The 25,394-nt window shown below is 25.7% G+C and overlaps 2 protein-coding genes across 3 annotated transcripts in view; one reads left to right on the forward strand and one right to left on the reverse strand.

The window, feature by feature from the left end:
• The window catches only part of LOC127280978 (flotillin-2), a 297,326-nt gene that overhangs the window by 15,295 nt on the left and 256,637 nt on the right, over positions 1-25,394 (reverse strand). The window lies entirely within an intron of this gene.
• LOC127280973 (glucose dehydrogenase [FAD, quinone]) lies at positions 8,228-25,263 on the forward strand. 2 transcript variants are annotated; one of them, XM_051304429.1, is made up of 4 exons: positions 8,228-8,488; positions 15,726-15,998; positions 17,135-17,305; positions 23,289-25,263. In XM_051304429.1, exons 2-4 carry the CDS (start codon positions 15,803-15,805, stop codon positions 24,791-24,793), a joined length of 1,872 nt encoding a protein of 623 aa, XP_051160386.1. In that variant the 5' UTR covers positions 8,228-8,488; positions 15,726-15,802; the 3' UTR covers positions 24,794-25,263. The 2 variants fall into 2 exon arrangements, with proteins under 2 accessions (XP_051160386.1, XP_051160387.1); XM_051304430.1 differs by lacking the exon at positions 8,228-8,488 and adding an exon at positions 14,975-15,039.

Here is a 25,394-nt window from a genome sequence, read left to right on the forward strand (position 1 = left end):
AAAATTTGTCGATAAAATCTATATAGCCGAGCTTTTTAGAAGGTAGATGGCAGCACTCATCTATTTTCTTTTCTTTAAATTTTTTCTGAATCGTTTTTATAAAAAGCAAAACTGCCATCTACCTTCTAAAAAGCTCGGCTATATTGATTTTATCGACAAATTTTTTCTCATGCATTTTAGGTTATGTTTATAAGCTGTCACTTTTTAATTATCGAATTGCACATTGTCTTTGATTTTCTGTTATTTTCATTTTCAAATTAAATAGTGAAATGGTCTCCGCAATTGTACTATTACCAAAATATCTGAAAAAAATTCGTTTAATTTTGAGTTTTTTTTTTTTATATAACTTATGTGCATCAAAACGTTGCAAAGATTTGATGCAATTTTTGGTCTCAATTTGATACTTTTAGGAAAACTGTGGGGTGTATGTCACATTAAAAATTGTGTTTTAAAGTATCCAAAAAAAGATAAAGAAGATTTAATTATTATATTTATATTATATTGCTTCCTCGTGGAGGAAGCTATGTAGTCCTTTCGTTTATAAAATTTTTAAAAATGGTGAAAACAAATTTTCCTCTATATAGAAACATGTTATATGAGATCCTGATCAATTGTCCGGATGTATGTATGTGTGTGTGTGTGTGTGTGTATGTGTGTGTGGATCGTTTTTGTGAACACGATATCTTTAACAGGTTTTAATGGATTTGGATAAAATTGGTAGGCTTATTTAACACATTAATCTCTCAAAAATGACGAAAGGATTTTTAAAAATACCCCAAAAAAAAATTTTATCGTCTTTTTTCCAAAAATTTTTTTTTAATTGAAAAAATTTTTAAATCGAAAAATTTAAGGTAATATATAATATAATCGTCTTCTTTATGTCAAGATGAATCGATTGATATATATAAAGTATAGATTTGATTGAAATTTAAAGAATTAAAGAAAGTAAAAAAATCAAAAATTCTCATTTTAGCTAAAAAATGATGTGTTTATTTAAATTCATGTTTATATATGAATAATTTTATTCCCTGCATTGAAACGAATTGGTTGGTATATATAAAGTATAGATTTGATTTAAAATTTGAGAATTAATAAAAATTGAAAAATCGAAAATTCATATTTTAGCTAATAAATTTTGTGTTTTTTTTAAATACAAGTTGATGAATAAAATAATTGTATTCCTTGCATTAAAACGAATCGATTCGTATATATAAAGTTTATGTTACACTCAAAATTAATTAAAATTTTCTTTATTTTTCAAAAAATTTAATTAATTGAAAACATTTTTAACTCGAAATTTTTTAAATCAATCAATTGAATTGGACAAATTAATTGCTTCCTTCACGAGGAAGCGAATTTTTTGCTTCACACAATGAGGAAGCATAATGTTTATGAAATAAACATAAAGGACCCCCTCCTTGTTATATTATATTATATTTATTATTATATTAATTATTATAATACACAAGGAGGGGGTCCTTTATGTTTATTTCATAAACATTATGCTTCCTCATTGTGTGAGGCAAAAAATTCGCTTCCTCGTGAAGGAAGCAATGAATTTGTCCAATTCAATTGATTGATTTAAAAAATTTCGAGTCAAAAATGTTTTAAATTAATTAAATTTTTTGAAAAATAAAGAAAATTTTAATTAATTTTGAGTGTAACATAAACTTTATATATACGAATCGATTCGTTTTAATGCAAGGAATACAATTATTTTATTCATCAACTTGAATTTTAAAAAAACACAAAATTTTTTAGCTAAAATATGAATTTTCGATTTTTCAATTTTTATTAATTCTCAAATTTTAAATCAAATCTATACTTTATATATACCAACCAATTCGTTTCAATGCAGGGAATAAAATTATTTCATATATAAACATGAATTTAAATAAACACATCATTTTTTAGCTAAAATGAGAATTTTTGATTTTTTAACTTTCTTTAATTCTTTAAATTTCAATCAAATCTATACTTTATATATATCAATCGATTCATCTTGACATAAAGAAGACGATTATATTATATATTACCTTAAATTTTTCGATTTAAAAATTTTTTCAATTAAAAAAAAATTTTTGGAAAAAAGACGATAAAATTTTTTTTTTTCGCCATTGACATGAAAAAGTGTCTTTTTTGTGCCTGTTTTGGGCAGATAAAGTAGCACTTTTTAAGGCAGTTTGGGCCAACTGCCTAAAAAAGACTTTTTTAGGCAGCAAACTGCCGTATAAAGTCTTTTTTAGGCAGTAAACTGCCCTATAAAGTCTTTTTTAGGCAGTTGTTAATTTTTGCATAATTTTTTTTTTTGCTTTTATTTTATTTATCAATTTTTATTATTTTTTTTCTTTAAAATTGTTTCACTTTTTCATAACAATGGCGAAAAAAATAGCGTATGTGGCTCGCACGTAGTAATTTTTAGGTTCGGATGATTTCAATACTCGCTGTCTGTGCGACTTCGGTTCGACTCGGCTCGCTTTCGGCTCGACTCGACTCGCCTTCGGCTCGTCTTCATCTCACCTACAGCTCGCCTTCGTCTCACCTACGTCGCACTAACGACAGCTCGTACTGAAAATTACATCCTCACCTAAAAAGTACTACTTTACGTGCTTGCCACATAATATACTATTTTTGGGTATTTTTAAAAATCCTCTCGTCATTTTTGAGAGATTAATGTGTTAAATAAGCCTACCAAATTTTATCCAAATCCATTAAAACCTGTTAAAGATATCTTCTAAACAAAAAAGGGATCCACACACACACATACATACATCCGGACAATTGATCAGGATCTCATATAACATGTTTCTATATAGAGGAAAATTTGTTTTCACCATTTTTAAAAAGTTTATAAACGAAAGGATTACATAGCTTCCTCCACGAGGAAGCAATAAAAATAATAAAAATAAATAAATAAAAAAAATATATTTCTAAACATATAAAATAATTAATAAAAACAACAAAAAAAGTAATAAAAGCAACAAAAAAAAAAAAAAATGAATAAAAAATACAAAAAAAAATTGATAAAAAAATCAAAGTTTGAAGAATACTTTATACGTGACGATCAACAGGTACTCTCTGGAAGAGTGGGTCAAACTCCCGGTAAACTTACGGTTTCAGTGGAAGCATTGAAGAAATTGTGCCAGGGACGCATTTTAAAAATCACCCTTGAAAAATTGTTATATATTCGAAGTTGCGAAAAAAAATTTCTTTTAAAGCTGTCAGAATGAAAAATTGTATTTGATTTTTTCTTTAAATATACACAAAGAAAAAAATATTTCTTTAATTCAAAAAAATTAATTTCTCTGACAAAATTTTTCTTTGATACGTAAAGAAATTGTATTTATTTCAATAACAAATTATCTTTGATTTAAGAACAAAATTATTTTCGTTTCAAATAAATTTTTTATTTAATTCAATTAAATGTTTCTTTGATCCTATATCAATGGTAGAATTTCACTGATTTAATGGACAAATTTCTTTCATTCAAAGAAATTTTCTTTGAAACTACACTGAAAAAAAGAAAAAGTAATTTTTACTACTTTCATATATAGTAAAACGGGAACTGTCCAAAGTTTCTGTGCATCTCCAGCAAATTTTACTACAAAAATAGTAAAAATTACTATTTTTGTAGTAAATTTTACTATTTCTGGAGTAAATTTTACTATTTTTGGAGTAAAATTTGCTAGAGATGCGCAGAAACTTCGGACAGTTCCCGTTTTACTATGAAAGTAGTAAAAATTACTTTTTCTTTTTTTCCGTGTAAGAAGCTTTTTTTTTTTTTTGTTGCAAAGAAAATTTTATTTTCAATGAAAGAAAACAAGTCAAAGAAATTGGTTTATTTAAAACAAATAAATCTTTTCTCTGGGTGATATAATTTTCATAAAATTATTTTTAAAAATATATACGCGGCATTCCACGTGAGATTTTCATGCAACATTTTGTTTAAATTGAAACATTTATTTTCGAAATTCTTATGATAAATAAGAAAATACGTATTTTTTTTTATTTCATTTGATAAAAATTAGGGAAATTATGATTTTTTTTTAATTTAACGCCTTCAAAAGCCGAGTATTTTTGAAATGCGTTTTTTTTTCTGTCATTACTAACAGATAAAAAAATAATATACATGAAATTTGTTCTATTTTAAAATTGATTTTAGGAAGTTGGAAAATTGTCATCACTATAAAACTTCCTACGAGGAAGCAAAAATAACATATACCTACAACGGAATTGTATTTAAAAAAAAATTTCAAAAATCAATCATTTTGGTTTTGAGAAAAGTAGTCGCAATCTTAATTTCAATTTCTTTTAGATGCATTTGTTGTAGTTACGTTCTTTTTTACTAAATATTTAAATTATTCAAGTTAGGGACTTAAGAAGTAAACAAATTATAGGTTATGTTTGCGTTATTTTTACCTTACGTTTAAAAATTTCTTTTTAATTATATAAAATAAAAAATAGTTTTTATTAAATATTTGGAATGTAATAAAGAATTAAACAAAAAAGGTTTTATTATCTCTCCAAACTATCAGAAACATTACCTATAATTTTTTTTTGCTTGTTAGACCCCTTTCTTTAGAGTGCATCACATATGTGACGCTCTACGAGAAAAGGGACCTTATGGTAAAGAAATTTGAGGTTATGTTTAGTGATAGTTTGACCTCGATAGAAAATTTCTAATTAATTAGGTAAAACCAAAAATAGATTTATTGAATTTTTCGAATTTAATGAAGACTTAATGACAAATATTTTGTATTAAGAGTTAATTCTTTTTGTATATTCACAAGACATAATCTAAATTTTTTTTACCATGAGGTCCCTTTTCTCGTAGAGCGTCACATATATATGTATTTTCATTTAATTTAATTTAATTTTAACAAATTACATAAAAAATTACACATGTACAAAAATTCAAAGAAATTTTTTTAGGAAAAGTAGATTTTTATAAAATTTGTCAAGAAAAATATTATTTTCATTATAATCTTTGTATTCTCAATTTATATAAGCTTGTGATTGTTTTTTTTTCTATTCATAATATGAATACCTTTTTACTAAAACTTTTTGACAAATTTTTTTGAACATTTTCACAAAGACGTCATTTCTTAGCATAATCATAAGTAGGTCGACCAATCTACTCTTTACATACCGTAAGTCGACAACTGATGACATGACGTCAGATACCATTCCAGATCTTCGATATTTTATAATATATAATATTTATATATATTGCAATTAAATTATATAACATAAATATAATTTATATAGTTATAGTTATAATATTATAATAATAATATTATTATTATTATAATATTTAATATTCTTGTAATTCTTTTATAATTCTAAAATAAGTTTATTTAAAAAATAAAAGCATCTGATCAGGTTTAACTAAAAAAAAAAAAAAAATTCCGATAATTTTTTAATGAACAGCTCGCGGATCCTTCAACTTTAAAAATAATTCTGAATGTCAATGATGAAGTTTGATAACCACTCTCTTACCTAATATTCACCTGGCCTCTTCTGTATCGGATTACGTGAATCGATTGACCATGGTAGAAAATTAAATTAGTCAGAAATATTTCCTTGATTGGACAAAATTCTTTCTATATTATGCTATCGCAAGAAAAATCCAATTTACGACACTTAATTTATATTTAATTGGAAATAACTTTTAATTTCTAATTTCTTATTCACTCGTGTAAGATGTGTTGTATATAAAAAAAAACCTTATTTTTTTTGATTTTAAATAGAAAAAATTAATTCTTTTTCTTTTCGAATTCTTTTTGTTTTATATAAAAAAATTAATTTTTTTAATTTAAAAAAAAACTGAAATTTATTTTTGTTTAAATAAAAAAAAATTGATTCACAAAATTTTCATTGAATTTGTCTCTTATGTCAGATATCGAAAAATAATAAATTAATTATATATTTAAATTAATGCAAAGACATTGATTTTTTTTAAATATAAGAACATAGCAATATATAAGGGGGGTTAATGACACTTGCAATTTGTTGAAGAATTTGAATTTGTGAACCGTTACACGCAAATATATTAATATGGATTAATATTAAAATATTCTTACATATTTATGCAGTGATGGATTAAACTCAAATAAGACCCCCAGGTTATTTTCTATAAAGGTGCACGAAAAATAAAAGTTTCTGCCATTGTTAGGTTTTTTTTTTCAATAAAGTGTTTAATAACATAACCTCAAATTTATAACCAATACACTGTATTTTATTTTTTATTCTATAATGTAAATTCGATATGAAAAAATCGTTATATTTATCAGATATAAGTAAAACACAGCTTTAGTTACGAATTTGAGGTTATGTTATGAACCATTGTGTATAATAGGTAAAAACCAAAACCGCTTATTGTGAATAGTACAAACAGTAACAGTTACAGTTGTTGCCAACATAATAAATTAAAATTTATTTATTAATAATATTATTAATTACTATATAATTAATATATTATAATATATAATGTCTCTATATTATAAAAAGATTTCGCGATTGCCTCTAGGTGTGTACTAACCATGTCAAAAACATATAGGTTAAAACAAACATAACCTTAAAAATCAAGGTTATATGTCAAAAAAATGTAGATTAAAACGAACATAACCTTTAAAATCAAGGTCATATATCAAAAACATAGGTTAAAGAGAATTAAAGCGAACATAACCTCAAAATTCAAGGTCCTAGGTCTCCAGGATTCAAGGTCATAGATCAAACATAACCTCAAAATTCTGGGGCATAGGTTTCTAGGATTCCTGGCCTCCCAACTAGCACGTAATATTACTGTAATATTACAGTTACATTATCCGGTAATATTACGGGAATATTACAGTGATATTAAAATGTCCGCCTGATGGTGATATTACCTAGTAATATTACTGTAATATTACGGTAATGTTACAGTAATATTACAGATTGATTTCAGTTATTCATAAGGCATCACAATCATAAATATATTGTAAGTCAGTGTGGCTTGTTGGTAAAATTCTGGACTTGTGTGCCTTGAATACGGAGTTCGATTCTCCGGTTGGGTACATTTTTTTTCGTGAAATAATATTCTTCTAATATTATTGTAATATTACAGTAGTAATGCCTTAATATCACTGTAATATTACAGTAATGTTACCGGTTAATATTGCAGTAATATTACTGTATTATTACGTGCTACTTGGGCTTAGATCACAAAAAAACCTCAAAATTCATGTACATAAGTTAAGGGACCGTTGAGTTTGAGGCTATGTCCGACAAACATAACTTCAAATTCCCCTAACCAAGAAATGAACATAACCTCAAAATTTAGATAAAATTTTAATAATTTTAATACTTGCAAGTCTTTAAAAAATTAATCATTAAAGTGGAAAATAATGGGGGTTGGCGTGCGCAGGGGGACGTGGCCCCCCCTATAGTAAAAAATAATTATAATATAGTAAATATAATTAATTATTATTAATAAAAAAATTAAATTAAAATTAAAATACAGTATAATCTAACATAACCTGGTATTCGATTTTTAGTGATCCACTTGAACTACGTGAAGTTGTCTGTTAATTTTGTTTGTATTAAATAATTTCATTTTTCATTAAATATAGTCAGTTGATTTTAACAATTTTTAAATTTAGCGCCATTATTTATAGTTTTGTGTTACATGGTTGGTACTTGAACTTATTGGGAATTCACATAAAAAGTGTCTAATTAAATTTAATAAAAACAAAAATAGTTTTCATTGAATTTTTCAAATGTAATGAAGAGTCAAACAAAAATGTTTTCATTTTTTTTTTTTTTATGTATTTACATAACCTAAAATATTTTTTTTTACCATATAAGGTCCCTTTTCTCGTGGAGCGTGTCACTATATAATGAAATTTTTTTTTTAATTAAAAAATATAAAAATTTCTTTTTTTGAAATCAAAATTAAAAATATATTATTTTTTAATGAAAAAATAAATAAAAGAAGTTTCTCAAAAAGTTTTCTTATTATTTGAAAGAAAATAGGCATAAAAATGTACAATTGAATAAGATGATGAAAAAAAAAAAAAGTAACGAGGATATATTTATAACGTCAGGAATAGAATGAAAATAAGATTTTTCATAGAAAAGAGTGAATGATACTGATAAAAAGGTATGCAATAGAAGAAAGGGAGATGGGTAGAATAAGGAAATAAGGTGGGAGATGTCGATGACCGTTATGTAGTTTGTCCACGGCGTTCTGAACTTGTATCTGGCCACATGGTTTCAAGGTCTGACAATCTCAATGAGTCCTTATTGAATCGTATACTTGTGTCTCTCTTAAAACACACTGAGGTCATGGTCATTATGTCATTTTTTTATTTCACTGATAAATTCCCTTTATTTGTGCTTTTAACAAAAATCAATTGTCAAGTGTTACTAAAAACTTTTTAAAGTGCAGAAAAAAAAAAACCTGTGTCATTTAAATTATTGTGTCTCACTGGATGTTTTCTACCAAAAGGTATTTTTGAATCACTAACACTCGAAATATTTTCTTGATAAAATTCTACAACCAGAAAAATGGTATATTTGTCTCACAGCCAAATAAATATTTATTTGTTTTAAATAAATTTTTATTTAATTTAAATAAATTTTTATTTGATTTAAATAAAAAAATTTATTTACGCCAAATAAATGGGCTAGTAGGCAGTGAGATAAACATACGTTTATTTAACTCAAATATATTATATTTGGTTCAAACAAAACATTTCTCTGAGTGTATTAATACAATTTTAGTTTTATATTACATATAATAATAATTATAATAAATAAAAATGGCAGTTTTTCGGCATTTTTTTTTTTGCATAATAAATTAATAATTTAAAATAATAATTTTCGTTCCTTTCAAACATTTTTTAATAAAAAAAAATTATAATAAGTCAATAAATTAGTTCTCAGTGCCAAATAATTGTTTATTTAAATCAAATAAAATTATATTTATCTCAGAATTTTATAACTTTTTGTTTCAACTAAAAAATTTATAAGATTCTGAAATAAATATATATTTTTATTGCATTTAAATATATGTTTATTTAATTTAAATAAATTTTATTTGTCTCAAATAAACGTAAAATAAAAAAAAATTCTTTTGATGTGTAAATGTGATTATTATTCTAAAAGTTTCATATACTACCTATTATTAAAGAATAGAAATTTGAAGAATAAAATTTACCATATCGAATACGGAGACATAGAATATTAAACAAAAAAAAAAAAAAATTGAAAATAAAAATTATGAATTTATTGCATGTTTTATGTATGCACAATATGAAAAGTTGCCCCCCTTACATACTAATTCATTTCTGTGAAGTATATATATATATATATATATATATATGTTTATTTAAAATTTTAATATATTCTAAGCATATATATATATATATCTATATGTATCTTTCTGTTCCTAGAGAAAGTTTTTGTTTACACATACAAATTTAAAAAATTTTAAATTGAAAAAAAATGTTTTCGCTTTTGTTTCAAAAATTTGCAAAAATTATCATTTAGGTATTTAAAAATTATTATTATCGTAAAACGATGCTATATTCTTTTCACCATACATGAGAAACGTTGGAAATGATAAATCTATACAACTTGAAGATTCTATAGAATCTATATACACTTTCTTAAAAAGTGCGTGTGCTCAATTTTCCTTTAACTTTTCATTATACACTGAAAAAAAATTTATTTGATTCAAACACTCAATATTACTTGACTATTAACAAATAAATATTTACTTGAATCAATTAATTTTTTATTTGAATTAAATAAATTGTATTTGAACCAATAATTTTTATATTTGAAACAAATACCATCTCAAATAATAATTATTTAATACACCTAAATATTTATTTGATAATAGTAATATTTAATAAAAATTGATTCTGATTTTACATAAATACACACAGAGAAATATTTTATTTCAATCAAATATAATATATTTGAGTTAAATAAACGTATATTTGTCTTAAAGTTCATTAGCCCATTTATTTGGCATAAATAAATTTTTTTTATTTAAATCAAATAAAAATTTAGTTAAATTAAATAAAAATTTATTTAAATCAAATAGAAATTTATTTTAATCAATTAAATATTTATTAGGCTCTGAGACAAATATATCATTTTTCTGGGGTGTAAAAAAAAGACTTTTAATCAAGGTCAAACTATTGTAAACATAACCTATAATTCGTTTGCTTTTATGGTCCCTTTCTTTTCTTATCAAATTATATAAATACATTTACATAATTTATTTATATTTCTACATATATATATATGTAATATATTTTATTTATATATTTATATATTTATATTTTATTCCTATAATAAACAAAATTTTAAAAAAATGTCAAGTTTACTTCAACCAACTTCACAGGAGAAGTTACAAGAAATATTTTTTTCCGTGTAAAGAATCACGTATAGCTATATTTTCACTTATTGGCTCTCACTTTTAAATTCTCTCAATATCGTTAATTTTCTGAAAGCTCAAAATACTTTGACAAATAACTTTCATTATTTTCTCATACCTTTTGTATAAAAAAAATACACTCAAAGAAATGATATATTTGTCTACGAACCTACTAACTCATATTTATTTGTTGTAAATATATTTTATTTCATTTAAATAAAAAATTTATTTCGCAGCCAAAGATAAATTTATTTATGACAAATAAAATTTTATTAGATAAAATTAATTTTTTTAGACGAATTTTCATTTTTTGAATTTTAACATTTGTCAGAATTTCTATTTTAAAGAATTTTTAATTAAGGCCATCCGGGAGAAAATATAATGGTTTTGTAGATTTCTTCTCATTTGAAAAAGATAGAATATTTTAGGTTGTAATTTTTTGGAAATAATAGAGGAAGGTACCCTGCCAAGGGGTCTTCTCGGAATTTTGCATAATATTGATAAATAATTATTGAAAAAAAATGTTTAAACATTGGCAAAAAAGGGGTTTCGTAAATTACTTCTCATCTTTAAAGGATAAAGTATTTCGAGTTGGCATTTGGAGGAATAATAGAGGAAGGGTCACTGAGTGGGGCTCTTCTCCATTTTTGCAATAATATTGTGAAGAAATTATTTTATTAAACACACAGTAAACTTGGTTGTATCTTTTTCTATTGCAACGTTTTGATGCACATAAGTTATATCAAAAAGAGATCGTTTTGTGTATCATTTTTAGAAATGATAATATACGAAATGGTCTCATTTTTTGATACAAAAAATTTAATCAATTTATATCAATCATGGCCGAATTGAATCGACTCAAAATTAAACGAATTTTTTTCAGATATTTTGGTAATAGTACAATTGCGGAGACCATTTCACTATTTAATTTGAAAATGAAAATAACAGAAAATCAAAGACAATGTGCAATTCGATAATTAAAAAGTGACAGCTTATAAACATAACCTAAAATGCATGAGAAAAAATTTGTCGATAAAATCTATATAGCCGAGCTTTTTAGAAGGTAGATGGCAGCACTCATCTATTTTTTTTTCTTTAAATTTTTTCTGAATCGTTTTTATAAAAAGCAAAACTGCCATCTACCTTCTAAAAAGCTCGGCTATATTGATTTTATCGACAAATTTTTTCTCATGCATTTCAGGTTATGTTTATAAGCTGTCACTTTTTAATTATCGAATTGCACATTGTCTTTGATTTTCTGTTATTTTCATTTTCAAATTAAATAGTGAAATGGTCTCCGCAATTGTACTATTACCAAAATATCTGAAAAAAATTCGTTTAATTTTGAGTCGATTCAATTCGGCCATGATTGATATAAATTGATTAAATTTTTTGCATCAAAAAATGAGACCGTTTCGTGTATCATTTTTAATATGATACACAAAACAATCTCTTATTGATATAACTTATGTGCATCAAAACGTTGCAAAGATTTGATGCAATTTTTGGTCTCAATTTGATACTTTTAGGAAAACTGTGCATTTAAAGTGGAGTAATTTGGGGTAAGTTAGTTCAGCACCGGCTACTAGCAAGAATTGGCGCCACCTTCTGGGCCACTGACACATAGATTCAATGTCTGTCCCAACTTCTGTCAAAAATCCAACTTTTATAACCACGATTTTCAATACTTTTTTTACAAAATTACTTGTAAAAATGGAGATAATTCTTAATCAACTCGCTCTCATCTAATTAATCCGACAAATTCGAACAAAATATTTCAAGTTATTTACGAGTAATATCTCGCGCGGGAAAACACTTTTAGGTTAGGAATTTTTGCCGGAATCCCTTAACCACGAAGTAAGAATAAGGAGTCTTCACTTTGAAGGAAAAATGTCCCCAAATCTGGTATAAGCATTCCGGAAAATTAGAATAGTCGGAGGTGGCGTTCGTAACGGGAAAAACCTTAAACTATTGATTTCCCTAATGAAAGTCGTCTGTTATTTTTGAAAAGTATATTATAAAATCATATAATTCCATATTTTTAAAAAATTAAGTAATTGAATAAATAGTAAATGTTAAATATAAAATATTATTTGTATTTAAAAAGTCATTTACAAATTAATTAATTTTATTAATTTTAATGAAGTTCTTTAAAAATTCACTAACTTTAAACTTCTTTTTAATACACATTCTTTAACAATCAATTATTGTTTTTACAGTACGACGAAAGTTCGAAAGGTAGTTTAATAATACCTTTCCAATGGTATATTATTTTTTTTGGACAAACTAATTTTCCTACAGGTGAATTTAAGTAACGTCACACCTCGAAAATGTGTTTTTTTAGATTTAGCAAAATTGCACGAAGGTAAAAAAATATCCAAAAATATGTTTTTCTTACTTAAAAAACACCTATTAATAAAAAAAAATGTTTCGTACGATTGACAATTTCACTGTAAACTGGTGTGATTTATGACAATTTTGAAGAGTTTTTAAAATGTTTTAAATTATTGAATTTTATTTAAATATGATTAAAAACATTTTTATTACATTTACTTTTATAAAGAATTTTAATAATTTTAAAAATAATTGAATTTCGGAAAAGTCATATATTCGAAAGATTCTTAGATTGAATTAATTCAATTTTAATAGATTTTTAATGGAAACTTTTTTACAATTAAATAGATATACAGATTACTGTAAAAACAAAAAAAAACAATAGATGATTGTTAAAGAATGTGTATTAAAAAAAAGTTTAAAGTTAGTGAATTTTTAAAGAACTTCATTAAAATTAATAAAATTAATTAATTTGTAAATGACTTTTTAAATACAAATATTATTTGATATTTAACATTTACTATTTATTCAATTACTTAATTTTTCAAAAATATGAAATTATGTGATTTTATAATGTGATTTTATAATATACTTTTCAAAAATAGCAGACGACTTTCATTAGGGAAATCAATAGTTTAAGGTTTTTCCCGTTACGAACGCCACCTCCGACTATTCTAATTTTCCGGAATGCTTGTACCATAGTTGGGGACATTTTTCCTTCAAAGTGAAGACTCCTTATTCTTACTTCGTCGCCTTAACCTAATTTTTAGGCACAAAATTTTTATTTGGTAGAATTCTTAAAAAGGCCGAATTTTTATTTGTCCGAAATTGCAAATGGCCGAACAAACAATCGATTTCGGCGCTCTTTTTAAAATCCACCAAATCACGATTTTCTTGACAATCATTTGATTGGTGAATTTTAAACATCGCGCCAAAATCGATTGTCTGTTCGGTCATTTGCAATTTCGGACAAATTAAAATTCGGCCTTTTTAAAAATTCTACTACAATAAAAATTCTATGTCTAAAAATTATGTTAATTAAAAATTCTTTTAAAAATGAAATTCTGACAAATGTTAATTAGAAAAATAAAAATTCGTCTAAAAAAAAAATTATATCTAATAAAATTTCTTTAAAATGAAAATTTTAACTAATGATTTTCATGGAATAATTATTATGCGCCCCATTATAAATCATATTTTTTTGATGTATCAATTTTTTTTTCTATATAATATATTTTATTGAATACCTAATTATGCATAAATGCCCAACATATATATATAACAAAGTATTGCGTTTTAGACACGAGAGACGACAATGGTAACATAAAATTACCTAATCGCAGAAAGTTTCACATTTCAATTTCTATTCATGTCTCGTATGCATTACGGTTTCCTGACCACGTGGAGCATCCTAAGGTTATAAGATTGCAATCAAGTTACTTACGTGACAGAATCAAGATATCGCTACCTTTTTTTTTCTTTAAAGGATCTATGACCATTTTTTAACCCTTTCAATATAATCCTTTTTTCAAAATTTCAAAATCCTACCCAAAAAAATATATTTGTCTGAGAGCTTACTAAATTATTTATTTGGCGTAATTAAAAATTTTATTTGTCATAAATAAATATTTCTTTGGCTCAAATAAATTTTTTATTTAAATGAAATAAAATATATTTGCAACAAATAAAAGAGTTAGTAGGCTCGGAGAAAAATATGCCATTTCTCTGAGTGTATATAACTATATTTTTAAAATTCGTATTATCAAAAGCATGTTTTTTAGTAAAAAAAGTTTTTTTAATATATTGTTAATTAAATGAAATTAATTAATTTACTCATTTTTACATCTAGAGAAATGATATATATTTGTCTCACAGACAAATAAATTTTTATTTGATTTAAATAAAAAATTTTCTTTACGCCAAATAAATAAGCTTGTATAGGCTTTGAGACAAATATATACGTTTATTTAACTCAAATATATTATATTTGTTTCAAATAAAACATTTCTCTGGGTGTAATTTGTTAATTTCTAGATAAATAACTGATAAGATTTTCGCTATAGAATTTTACGTTGACTGCCAATTATTTTTCGAGGAGAAAGAAAAGAAGTCTGTAATACACAATGTCAAAGAAAGCTTTCAATACTTTCTTGCCCCTCTCCCTTATTTCTTTTTAAAGAGAATGACAAACCATAAAAATCATTTAAAATAAAGTAGTCGAAGAGTCAACTTCATTGAAAAGTCTATTTCAAAATAATTTTCTCTCTCTCTCTCATGTGAGTTTTTTTTCTTTTTTTTTGTTTTAATTAAAAATCACAATTTAATAATTAATTTATCGCAAAAGAAAATAATTTTTTTATAATTTAATTTTAAATTAATATTCTTTTTTATAATAATTACATGACAAAAAATATAATTATTTATAGATACATCTGTTTTTTTGTATTTGTTGTGTCGTTATTCTGTCCTATAATGGAAAAAAATATATTCAGAAAGAAATTTGTTTGAAACAATCAAATAAATTGATACAATTATAACCAAACTTTTGTTTGGAATCAATCAAAAGTTTATTTGATTCAATAAAATTCTTTCTTCATTTGAAAAATTTATTAAAATATACTTGACGTTTATTTAGATCAAATAAATATTTATTTGAATAAAACAAATTTTGTGTTTGAAATAACTAAAAAAATTGGGTAAATACAAAAAAAAAAAAAATTTGTATATTTGGTTCAAACAAAATTTTTCTTTTATTGTACCTAACATGTAAATACGTGTCACTTACGTATGTTTTTTCTTTGTATGGCAGTATTTTATTATTATTCATTAAATATTAAAGAATGTTAAAAAATTGTTGTTATTATAATTATTATTATTAGTTATAATTTTATATTTATTTTTTTTTAATTATTATTTTATTGTTTCATTTGATTTATTTACTAATGTGACAATTGTATTTTAGGATAAAGTGATATTTCATCTTCAGTTGAGAGTCAACAAAAAATTACTAAAATTAATATTTGATAAGAAGACATCATCATGGGCATTGAAGACGTATTCTCGGGTGTCGTTAGTTCAGCTACTGGAAGTTTATCATGGTTTTTTCCCACATTAGCAGCTGCAATTGTCTATTTTCAATACGAAATTATGGATCCTGAATCGCGACCAATTGACATTCCCTCAGAATTATTGTTACCCTCGTACGATTTTATTGTCGTCGGTTCCGGTTCAGCAGGTAATTTTATACAATTTATTAATATAAGAATTTTAATTTTTCAATTAATTTTTTTAAATATCACACGGAAAAAAATCTTTACCTGTAACAGCAATAAGTTTCAATGGAACAGCGATATGTTTTACTAAAACAGCAATTTTGTTTTCGCTATTCTAGAGAAACATATCGCTGTTGTAGATAAAGATTTTTCTCCATGCATAATTAGATTAAAATGATTGTTTCATTAAATATAGATGCGGTGTTACTAATTTTGAATTTTTGAGGTTATATTCGTATTTTAGCTCTCAGTTATGACATAATTTTGAGGTTATGTTTATTGATTTTAACCTCAAACCCCTCAAACCCAACGGCCTTTTGATATCAAAACTTAAATTCTTGACGTTATATTCGCTCTTTTGACTCAGAAATTGATGTAATTTTGAGATTATGTTTGCTGAATTTAATCTCAAAACCAGCGTCTTCTTGGTTTTTTAGTATTTTGACCCTAATTTTGAGGTTATGTTTTAACCTCAAGTCTAGTGGTCTCTATAGACTTATGGTTTGTCAATGTTCAAAGCGAAAATATTAACCACAAAATTAGGCCAGTTTCTAGGTTAAGAGACTACTGGGTTTGAGAAAATTAAATATAATTTCAATTTTTTAACTGGGTCAGTCTAGGAATAATGCCCCAACTGGGACATTCCACGTGAAATTTTCATTAAACATTTTCTTTTCCTTAAATCAATCACATCTGTTTCAAAAAAAGTCACTTTTTAGACTTAATTTCAATATTCTAAGTACTTCCGTAGTACTTGCGTTATTTTTTTTACTACATATTTAAAATATTAACAAAAAATCGAACAAATTTCATATATTATTATTATTATATTTTTTTTTTACTTTTATAGTAGGATAGAGAAAAAAGCATTTCAAAAGTACTCTGATGACGTTAAATTAAAAAAAAAACCATAACTTTCATAATTTTTTAATTTTTTTTTCACCTTTTTATCAAATAAAAAAAAATATTTTCTTATTTTTCATAAAGATTTTGAACAAAAAAATGCTAAAAAAATTTTTTTTTTAATGAAAATCTTATGTGGAATGAACAATATGTAAAATTAAAATAATATTTATAAAAAAATCCTTGTATATTCAAGGCGCTGTAGTGGCAAGTCGTCTGTCCGAAGTGGAAAATTGGAACGTTTTACTATTGGAAGCCGGTGGTGATGAAACAGAAATTTCAGATGTTCCCTTACTCGCAGGATATTTACAGCTCAGTCAACTTGATTGGATGTATAAAACTGAACCACAAGGAGATGCTTGTTTGGGTATTTTTTATTTTTATTATTCAAATTTTTTTCTAGTTCGCCTTTTTTTAGTCCTTTTTTTACTCTCAAAAACTGCTATATAAACAATTTAAGTAAAGAAATGCAAAAAAAGTTAGTATATACGAACTGAAAATGTTTATTTTTCCTTAAATTATTTAATTTTATTAAAATCATTTATGAATTATTTTGAAACACAAAAATTATACTTTTATTTTATTTGCAAACGTTTAAAAAACAAATTATGTAAACAAATGCAAAATAAGGTTGCTAGGGAAAAAACAGTTGTCACAGAAACGGTTGTTATGGTAACGGTTGCTATGGAAACAGTTCACAGTTTTCCTAAAAGTATCAAATTGAGACCAAAAATTGCATCAAATCTTCCCACATAGCACAACTTCTTGCTGTGAGGTTACTATAAGGATATCTGTAGGGTTTGTAAGGTTACCGTGTAAGCCTGCAGTAAACTTGAGGTAATCTTAAAACTTCCGCCTTACAGTAAGCTTACACAGTAAAGCTAGGGTAAGCTTACACAGTAAGGTCGTGGTAAGTTTACATGGTAAGGATGTGGTAAGCTTACACGGTAAGGTTGTTGTAAGCTTTCCGTAAGGTTACTGTAAGGTTGCTGTAAGGTTACTGTGAACATAAAGTAATATGAAAATATATTAAAAATAATTACATTATAATATATATTATATCATAAATTTTTTTTTTTTAAAATTATATATTTGGTAAAGTACTTCATGAACCCCAATAGGGTTTGTTAAATAAAATTTACTGCGCAGCCGTATGTACCATAGAAAACTACTGCGTATAAATATTAATAAAATTTATTTATTAACAACATTCTATGTTTACAGTAACCTTACAGCAACCTTACATCAACCTTACAGTAATCTAAAAAGAAGCTTACAGCAACCTTACCGTGTAAGCTTACCACATCCTTACCATGTAAACTTACCACGACCTTACTGTGTAAGCTTACCTTAGCTTTACTCTGTAAGCTTACTGTAAGGCGGAAGTTTTAAGTTAACCTCAAGTTTACTGTAGGCTTACACGGTAACCTTACAAACCCTACAGATATCCTCACAGTAACCTCACAGCAAAAAGCCGTGCTATGTGGGTTTGCAACGTTTTGATGCACATAAGTTATATCAAAAAGAGATCGTTTTGTGTATCATTTTTAGAAATAATACACGAAACGGTCTCATTTTTTGATGCAAAAAATTTAATCAATTTATATCAATCATGGCCGAATTGAATCGACTCAAAATTAAACGAATTTTTTTTCAGATATTTTGGTAATAGTATAATTGCGGAGACCATTTCACTATTTAATTTGAAAATGAAAATAACAGAAAATCAAAGACAATGTGCAATTCGATAATTAAAAAGTGACAGCTTATAAACATAACCTAAAATGCATGAGAAAAAATTTGTCGATAAAATCAATATAGCCGAGCTCAAGAAGACTAGAACCAGGAGGTGAAACTTCCACGCTTTACCGCAGTGAGTAGTGGCATGGTAAGCGTGCACACGGTGGGCGTGTCGTTTAAGTTCGTGCACTGCTAATAGAACGAATTTACGAATTCTGCGCATACTATCCATGTAGGTTTTGAAGGGGAAATTTCGTAGCAAGCAGCTGCAAATGTTTGCGTCTGCTTGGTTAGGTAAATTATATAATAATAAAATGCTTGGTCTGTCCTTCTGTCCTAACTTGAAGTTGGCCTTTTCTGATTTCACGTGTTTTTTTGAATAGTAATCTTATGACGTGTCAAATTTTGACAATTCTTTTTCTTATTTTTGCCAAAGTTGTATAATTGTGTTTCCAAATTTCGGAATAAGTTTCTTTAAAATTCCAAATTCGAAAATTCAATTCACGAAGCTGAAGTACACAACGTTTACCAACGAAATTCTTTTTAAAGTTGTATATTGATTCAAAAATTGTACAAAAAATGTATGATGAGAAAAAAGATGCGCCAGGAAATTTCGTATAAGATAGTAATTTGAAAAACATTTATTTTTAAAAATTAATTTTTAAGGTACCAGGTGCCAACGAATACCTATTAAATATTAATTATAAAAACACAGGCCTCGAATCAACTTAAAGACACAAAAAAGTCGTTTTAGTCGATTTATATTCCAAAAAAAAGTGGATTTGTTTTTTATTTTAACAAAAATATTTTACAGATTTTTAAATAAAATTTTTTTTTTTTTTTTAATAATAATCCTTTTCGAAGGGTTAAAATTGAAATTTTTAGAAATAATTAAATTTCAAAGATATTGTTAATTTTCAAACAATTATTAAATTTTCCAGAACTGAAAATAATTTATCAAACAATTTTTGGAAAACATTTTTTAAATTTAATTGAATTTTCAAAGATTTAAAATTGAGATTTTTGAAATTAATTGAAACTTTAAGTGTTTTGTAATTAAAATTTTTGAGAATAATGAAATTATATTTGATTTTAAATTGAAAATTTTTGGGAAATAATTGAATTTTAATTGAAATTTTGGATAATAATTTAATTGAAGTTCATTTTTGATTGAAAATTTGGATAATTAATTTTGAATAGAAATTTTAGAAAATAATTGAACTTTATTTCATTTTAAATTGAAAACTTGGTAAATAATTAAATTTTAATTGAAATTTTGGATAATAATTTAATTTAAGTTCATTTTTGATTGAAAATTTGGTTAATTAATTTTGAATAGAAATTTTAGAAAATAATTGAATTTTATTTCATTTTAAATTGAAAACTTGGTAAATAATTAAATTTTAAATTGAAAATTTTGTATAATTATTGGATTTTTAATTGATTTTGAATTAAAATTTTGGGTAATAATTGAATTTTAGTTTATTTTGAATTGAAATTTTTAAAAAATAATTAAATTTTATTGTGATATTTTTTTTTAAAAATTATAAACAATTGTTAAATTTCATAAAAATTTTAATTGAAAAATAATTTTGATATAATTGAATTTGTGATGTATTTCATTAAAATTATTAAAATTAATTAATGTAGTGAAGAATCATTTTAGTTTAAAATTTGTTAAATAATTTAATTGAAGAAGATATGATGAAGATCTACATTTTATACTAGAAAAATGTATTTTATTTACATTTTTTTCAAATGTTAAAAAAAATGTCGCATTTTATTAAAAGAAGTCGATAAAAGTCTTATTTTTGAAAAAAATCAGAAAAAGTCGTATAATCCGAGGCTTGTAAACATATAATTTTCATTATTATCATTTAATATGTAATAATATTCTAATAAATTAAATTATTATTGATAATATTAATCTTTAATTTCTTTATAACAAACAATTAAACACTCAATTTGGCGCGCTTGCGCGCGTTTAATTTTGCTAGTTACATATAATTAATTAAATATAATCGCATCAAAAAATTTATGGGTAAACCATTTGCCATAACCGCATAAACAGAAACTTAAAAACAGCGTCTGCTACATTTCAAATATCAGTGTCAAGAAAGTATGCGCAGAACACTGAAATTCGTCTGAATAGCAATGCACGAACGATAAGCCACGCCTTCTAGTGGCTTGTTTGTCACGCCGCATCTTTACAACGGAGTTTCCCCTCCTGGTTCTAGTCTTCTTGGCCGAGCTTTTTAGAAGGTAGATGGCAGTTTTGCTTTTTATAAAAACGATTCAGAAAAAATTTAAAGAAAAAAAAATAGATGAGTGCTGCCATCTACCTTCTTAAAAGCTCGGCTATATTGATTTTATCGACAAATTTTTTCTCATGCATTTTAGGTTATGTTTATAAGCTGTCACTTTTTAATTATCGAATTGCACATTGTCTTTGATTTTCTGTTATTTTCATTTTCAAATTAAATAGTGAAATGGTCTCCGCAATTGTACTATTACCAAAATATCTGAAAAAAATTCGTTTAATTTTGAGTCGATTCAATTCGGCCATGATTGATATAAATTGATTAAATTTTTTGCATCAAAAAATGAGACCGTTTCGTGTATCATTTCTAAAAATGATACACAAAACGATCTCTTTTTGATATAACTTATGTGCATCAAAACGTTGCAATAGAAAAAGATACAACCAAGTTTACTGTGTTGCCATGAAAACAGTTGCTATGGTAATGGTTGCCATGGAAACTTTTAAAAAAAGAAATTTCTAAAATTCATTAACCCTAGACTGTACAACATACACTGAGAAAAATATTTAGTCAGAGCAACTAAAATTTGGTTAGGCCAACAAAAAAATTTTGTTGGTATTTAAGCAACCAAACTATTTGTTTGCGGTCAACCAAAAAATTTAGTTGAGTGTTTTTTGTTGGCATAAAAAAAGGTTTGGTTAGCTCAACCAAATTTTTTTTGTTAGGTCAACAAAAATGTTTGGTTCATCAAACAAACAATTTTTTTTTGTAAAATTAAAAATTTTATTCTACCTTATTTATTTTTTTTTATTTTATTTATTTCATTCTTCATTTATTATCAATTTAACATTGAATTTATATTTATACAATTGAAATATTTGTGGAATTTGAAAAATCTCATGGGATCGAACCTCTGTTTTAAAACTGAAGATCGGGAGCTCCGACCACTGGACTACCCATCCTTGTGAGAGATTTAAACTAACTGTTCTCTTAAGCTATGAGCTGAGAGTAAATCAAATTATTTGCTTATCGTAACGAAATTTTGGTTAGAACAATAAACGACCATTTGGTTTTTTAGACCAAACTATTTTGTTGTGTTAACCAAATTATTTTGTTGTCGTAATCAAATTTTGGTTGGAATTTAAAAATGTTGAACCAAATAATTTTTTTGGCCTAACCAAATGTTTGGTTGAGATAACTCTACGACTTTGTTTCAGCTAACCAAAATTTCGTTACAAGAACCAAAATTGCCTAACCAAACAATTTTGTAGCAAATACTAAATTTTTTTTTCTCAGTGTAGCTGGCTCATACGTAGAAGCACATCTGGGGGTAGAAAACAACCCCAAAATTGTTTTGTTGCTAGAATGTTCATATTTAACGCAAAATAACTTTATTATAAATAGGGTAAGTGTACCAACTACGGCGAATGCATCAATTACGGCGCGTTCATAAAAAATAACTATTATTACTATTATATTTAATATAACTGTTGCAAAGTGATTTAAAAAAATTATTTTTATCTTTTTTTGATACAATTACTAATAAAGATGCACATTCAAACAATTATTAATTTAATTATTTGTGATCAAATTTTTTCCCTCGCCGTAATTGAAACATTTTTAATATTTCCATTGGCTCCAATTTCGGCGGGCAAAGTATCTTCAAAATACACGTAATTTTGGTCACTGTAATTGATACACCGAAACTGATACAAACGCGCCGTAATCGAAAATTACGGTATTAGTTTTAATTTCTCATATTTATTTAAATAATCAATTTTTATAAAGTTAAATTTTTTTTTTAATATCTAAATTACATAAGCTTTTAGTTTAATAAGTCTTCAATTGAGTTTATACAATAGAAATATCGAATTTTATATTTCAAAGGTATTTTGACTCGTATCGCGCCGTAATTAGTGCATTTACCCTAATTTTTTTTTCTTTTTTTATAAGTAAGAAGATAGCGTTTTTTTGTTTTTTGATAGGATCAAAAATATGGATAAAAAAATTACAAAAACCACAAAATCTGCAAAAAAAATACTGAATTTTTTCTGGGGTAGTTTTTTTACCCTAGATGTGCTTTCTAGTGTTAAGATTTGTATGCTGTAGGCTATTTTGAGCCCCGTTTTTTTTTTTCTTTTATTTTGCCCTACTGTGCAACCCCCAAAATTCATGAAGAAAAATATGTGAGGCATTTAGCTTTGATATTACATAGTAGAAGGATACAAAAATCTTGAAAAATATCCCTATATTCATATAGTGTGAATAAAGCGGCGAAATTATGGAAAAAAAAATAATTAAAAAACAGATTAATTTTAATTATCTTTTAAAGACATTATTATTTTTCAGCAATGGAAAATAGTCGTTGCAATTGGCCACGTGGAAAAGTCATTGGCGGAAGTAGTGTTCTCAATTATATGCTCTATTTACGTGGCAATAAAAAAGATTACGATTTATGGGAGGAACAAGGTAATCCAGGTTGGGGTTCAAAAGATGCTCTCTATTATTTTAAAAAATCCGAAGACAATTTAAATCCATATTTAGCACAAACGCCATATCATTCAACGGGAGGTTATTTAACTGTTCAAGAAGCACCATGGCATACACCATTGGCGGCAGCATTTGTTGAAGCTGGTCGCGATATGGGCTATGATAATCGTGATATTAATGGTGAGAAACAAACGGGTTTTATGATAGCACAAGGTACAATAAGAAGAGGAAGTCGTTGTTCAACAGCTAAAGCATTTTTGCGACCAGCACGTCTTCGTAAAAATTTACATATTGCTATGAATTCACATGTGACTAAAATTCTCATTGATCCAACAAGTAAACGTGCCTATGGTGTGGAATTTGTTCGCGAGGAGAAAATCTATCGAATAAGAGCAAAAAAAGAAGTAATTCTTTCGGGTGGTGCAATTAATTCACCACAATTATTAATGCTATCGGGAATTGGACCCGAGGAAGATCTTACACAATTGGGTATTCCTGTTATTCAAAATCTTCGGGTTGGACACAATTTACAGGATCATGTGGGTCTTGGTGGTTTGACATTTATGGTGAATCAAGAAGTATCAGTTGTTGAAAATAGATTACACAATGCACAATCAGTTTTACAGTATGCAATATTTGGCACTGGCCCTCTAACAGTATTGGGTGGCGTTGAAGGTTTAGCGTTTGTTAATACAAAATATGCAAATGTAACTGATGATTTTCCCGATATTGAATTGCATTTTATATCGGGTTCAACAAATTCCGATGGTGGTAAACAAATACGTAAGGTTCATGGTTTAACGAGAAAATTTTATGACGCTGTTTTTGGAAAAATTAATAATAAAGATGCATGGAGTGTTATTCCAATGTTGTTGCGACCAAAAAGTAAGGGATTTATTAAATTGAGAAGTAAAAATCCTTATGATCATCCAATGATTTATCCAAATTATTTTAAAGAACCAGAAGATTTAGCAACACTTGTTGAGGGTGTTAAAATTGCATTGGCATTGAGTAGAACGGCATCGTTTAGAAAATATGGAAGTGAATTAAATCCGGCACCATTTCCAGGATGTTCGCATATACAATTGTATACAGATCCATATTGGGAGTGTATGATAAGACATTATTCGGCAACAATTTATCATCCTGTGGGCACATGTAAAATGGGTCCATATTGGGATACGGAAGCTGTTGTTGATCCACAACTTAAAGTTTATGGAGTGACGGGATTAAGGGTTATTGATGCTTCGATTATGCCAAATCAAATTAGTGGCAATACAAATGCTCCGGTTATTATGGTGGGTGAAAAAGGCTCGGATATTATTAAACAATATTGGCTACAAAAGAGAACAAATCGAGGTTAAAGGGACAAAAATTATTTTATCAAGAATTTTGAAAATTTATATTTCTTCAAGAGAAAAATAATAATTGTTTTAAATTTTCGCGATGAAAATCTCTAAATTTGAAAGTAGTAATTTGAGTTGATGATAATTTTAATTAGTTAAATTTTATTGGTAAAATAATTTCCCTTTTTGAATAATTTACTGATTCAAATTAGAAGAGTTAATTTATTCATGCTGTAAAAAAAAAAATTTCTCTTAGCCTATTATAGCTAATAATTAAGAAAAGAAAGAATGTTTTCTGATATTTTTATTATTTATTGCGCAATCAGTGAAACTAAATATTACAATTACTTTTATATCAATAGAATGTTTGTAATTTATAACGTGTCAGCGCAAATGTGAATAGATGATTAGATTTTTATTTCTCAGAAATATTAATAGTAGACTCTATTTTTGTATATAAATTAACGGTGATTAATTTTAAAATTTTCTAATTTGTAAATATTTTTTATTTTTATGAAAATATATATGTAAATAGGAAATATTATAAATGTTTAACAATGAAAAAAAAAATTCGTTCTTTCACATTTATTTTATAAACAAAGAATTATGACAAATATAT

The sequence above is a fragment of the Leptopilina boulardi genome, unplaced genomic scaffold (genome assembly GCF_019393585.1).
Source record: "Leptopilina boulardi isolate dan_hultmark-lab unplaced genomic scaffold, ZJU_Lbou_2.1 LbouV2_259, whole genome shotgun sequence".
NCBI lineage: Eukaryota > Metazoa > Arthropoda > Insecta > Hymenoptera > Figitidae > Leptopilina > Leptopilina boulardi.

Coding starts and splice junctions, on each gene's coding strand:
- LOC127280973 (XM_051304429.1), top strand. CDS start 15,803: ATGGGCATTGAAGACGTATTCTCGGGTGTCGTTAGTTCAGCTACTGGA. Junction 15,999..17,134: donor CGTCGGTTCCGGTTCAGCAG/GTAATTTTATAC, acceptor TGTATATTCAAG/GCGCTGTAGTGGCAAGTCGT. Junction 17,306..23,288: donor ACAAGGAGATGCTTGTTTGG/GTATTTTTTATT, acceptor ATTATTTTTCAG/CAATGGAAAATAGTCGTTGC.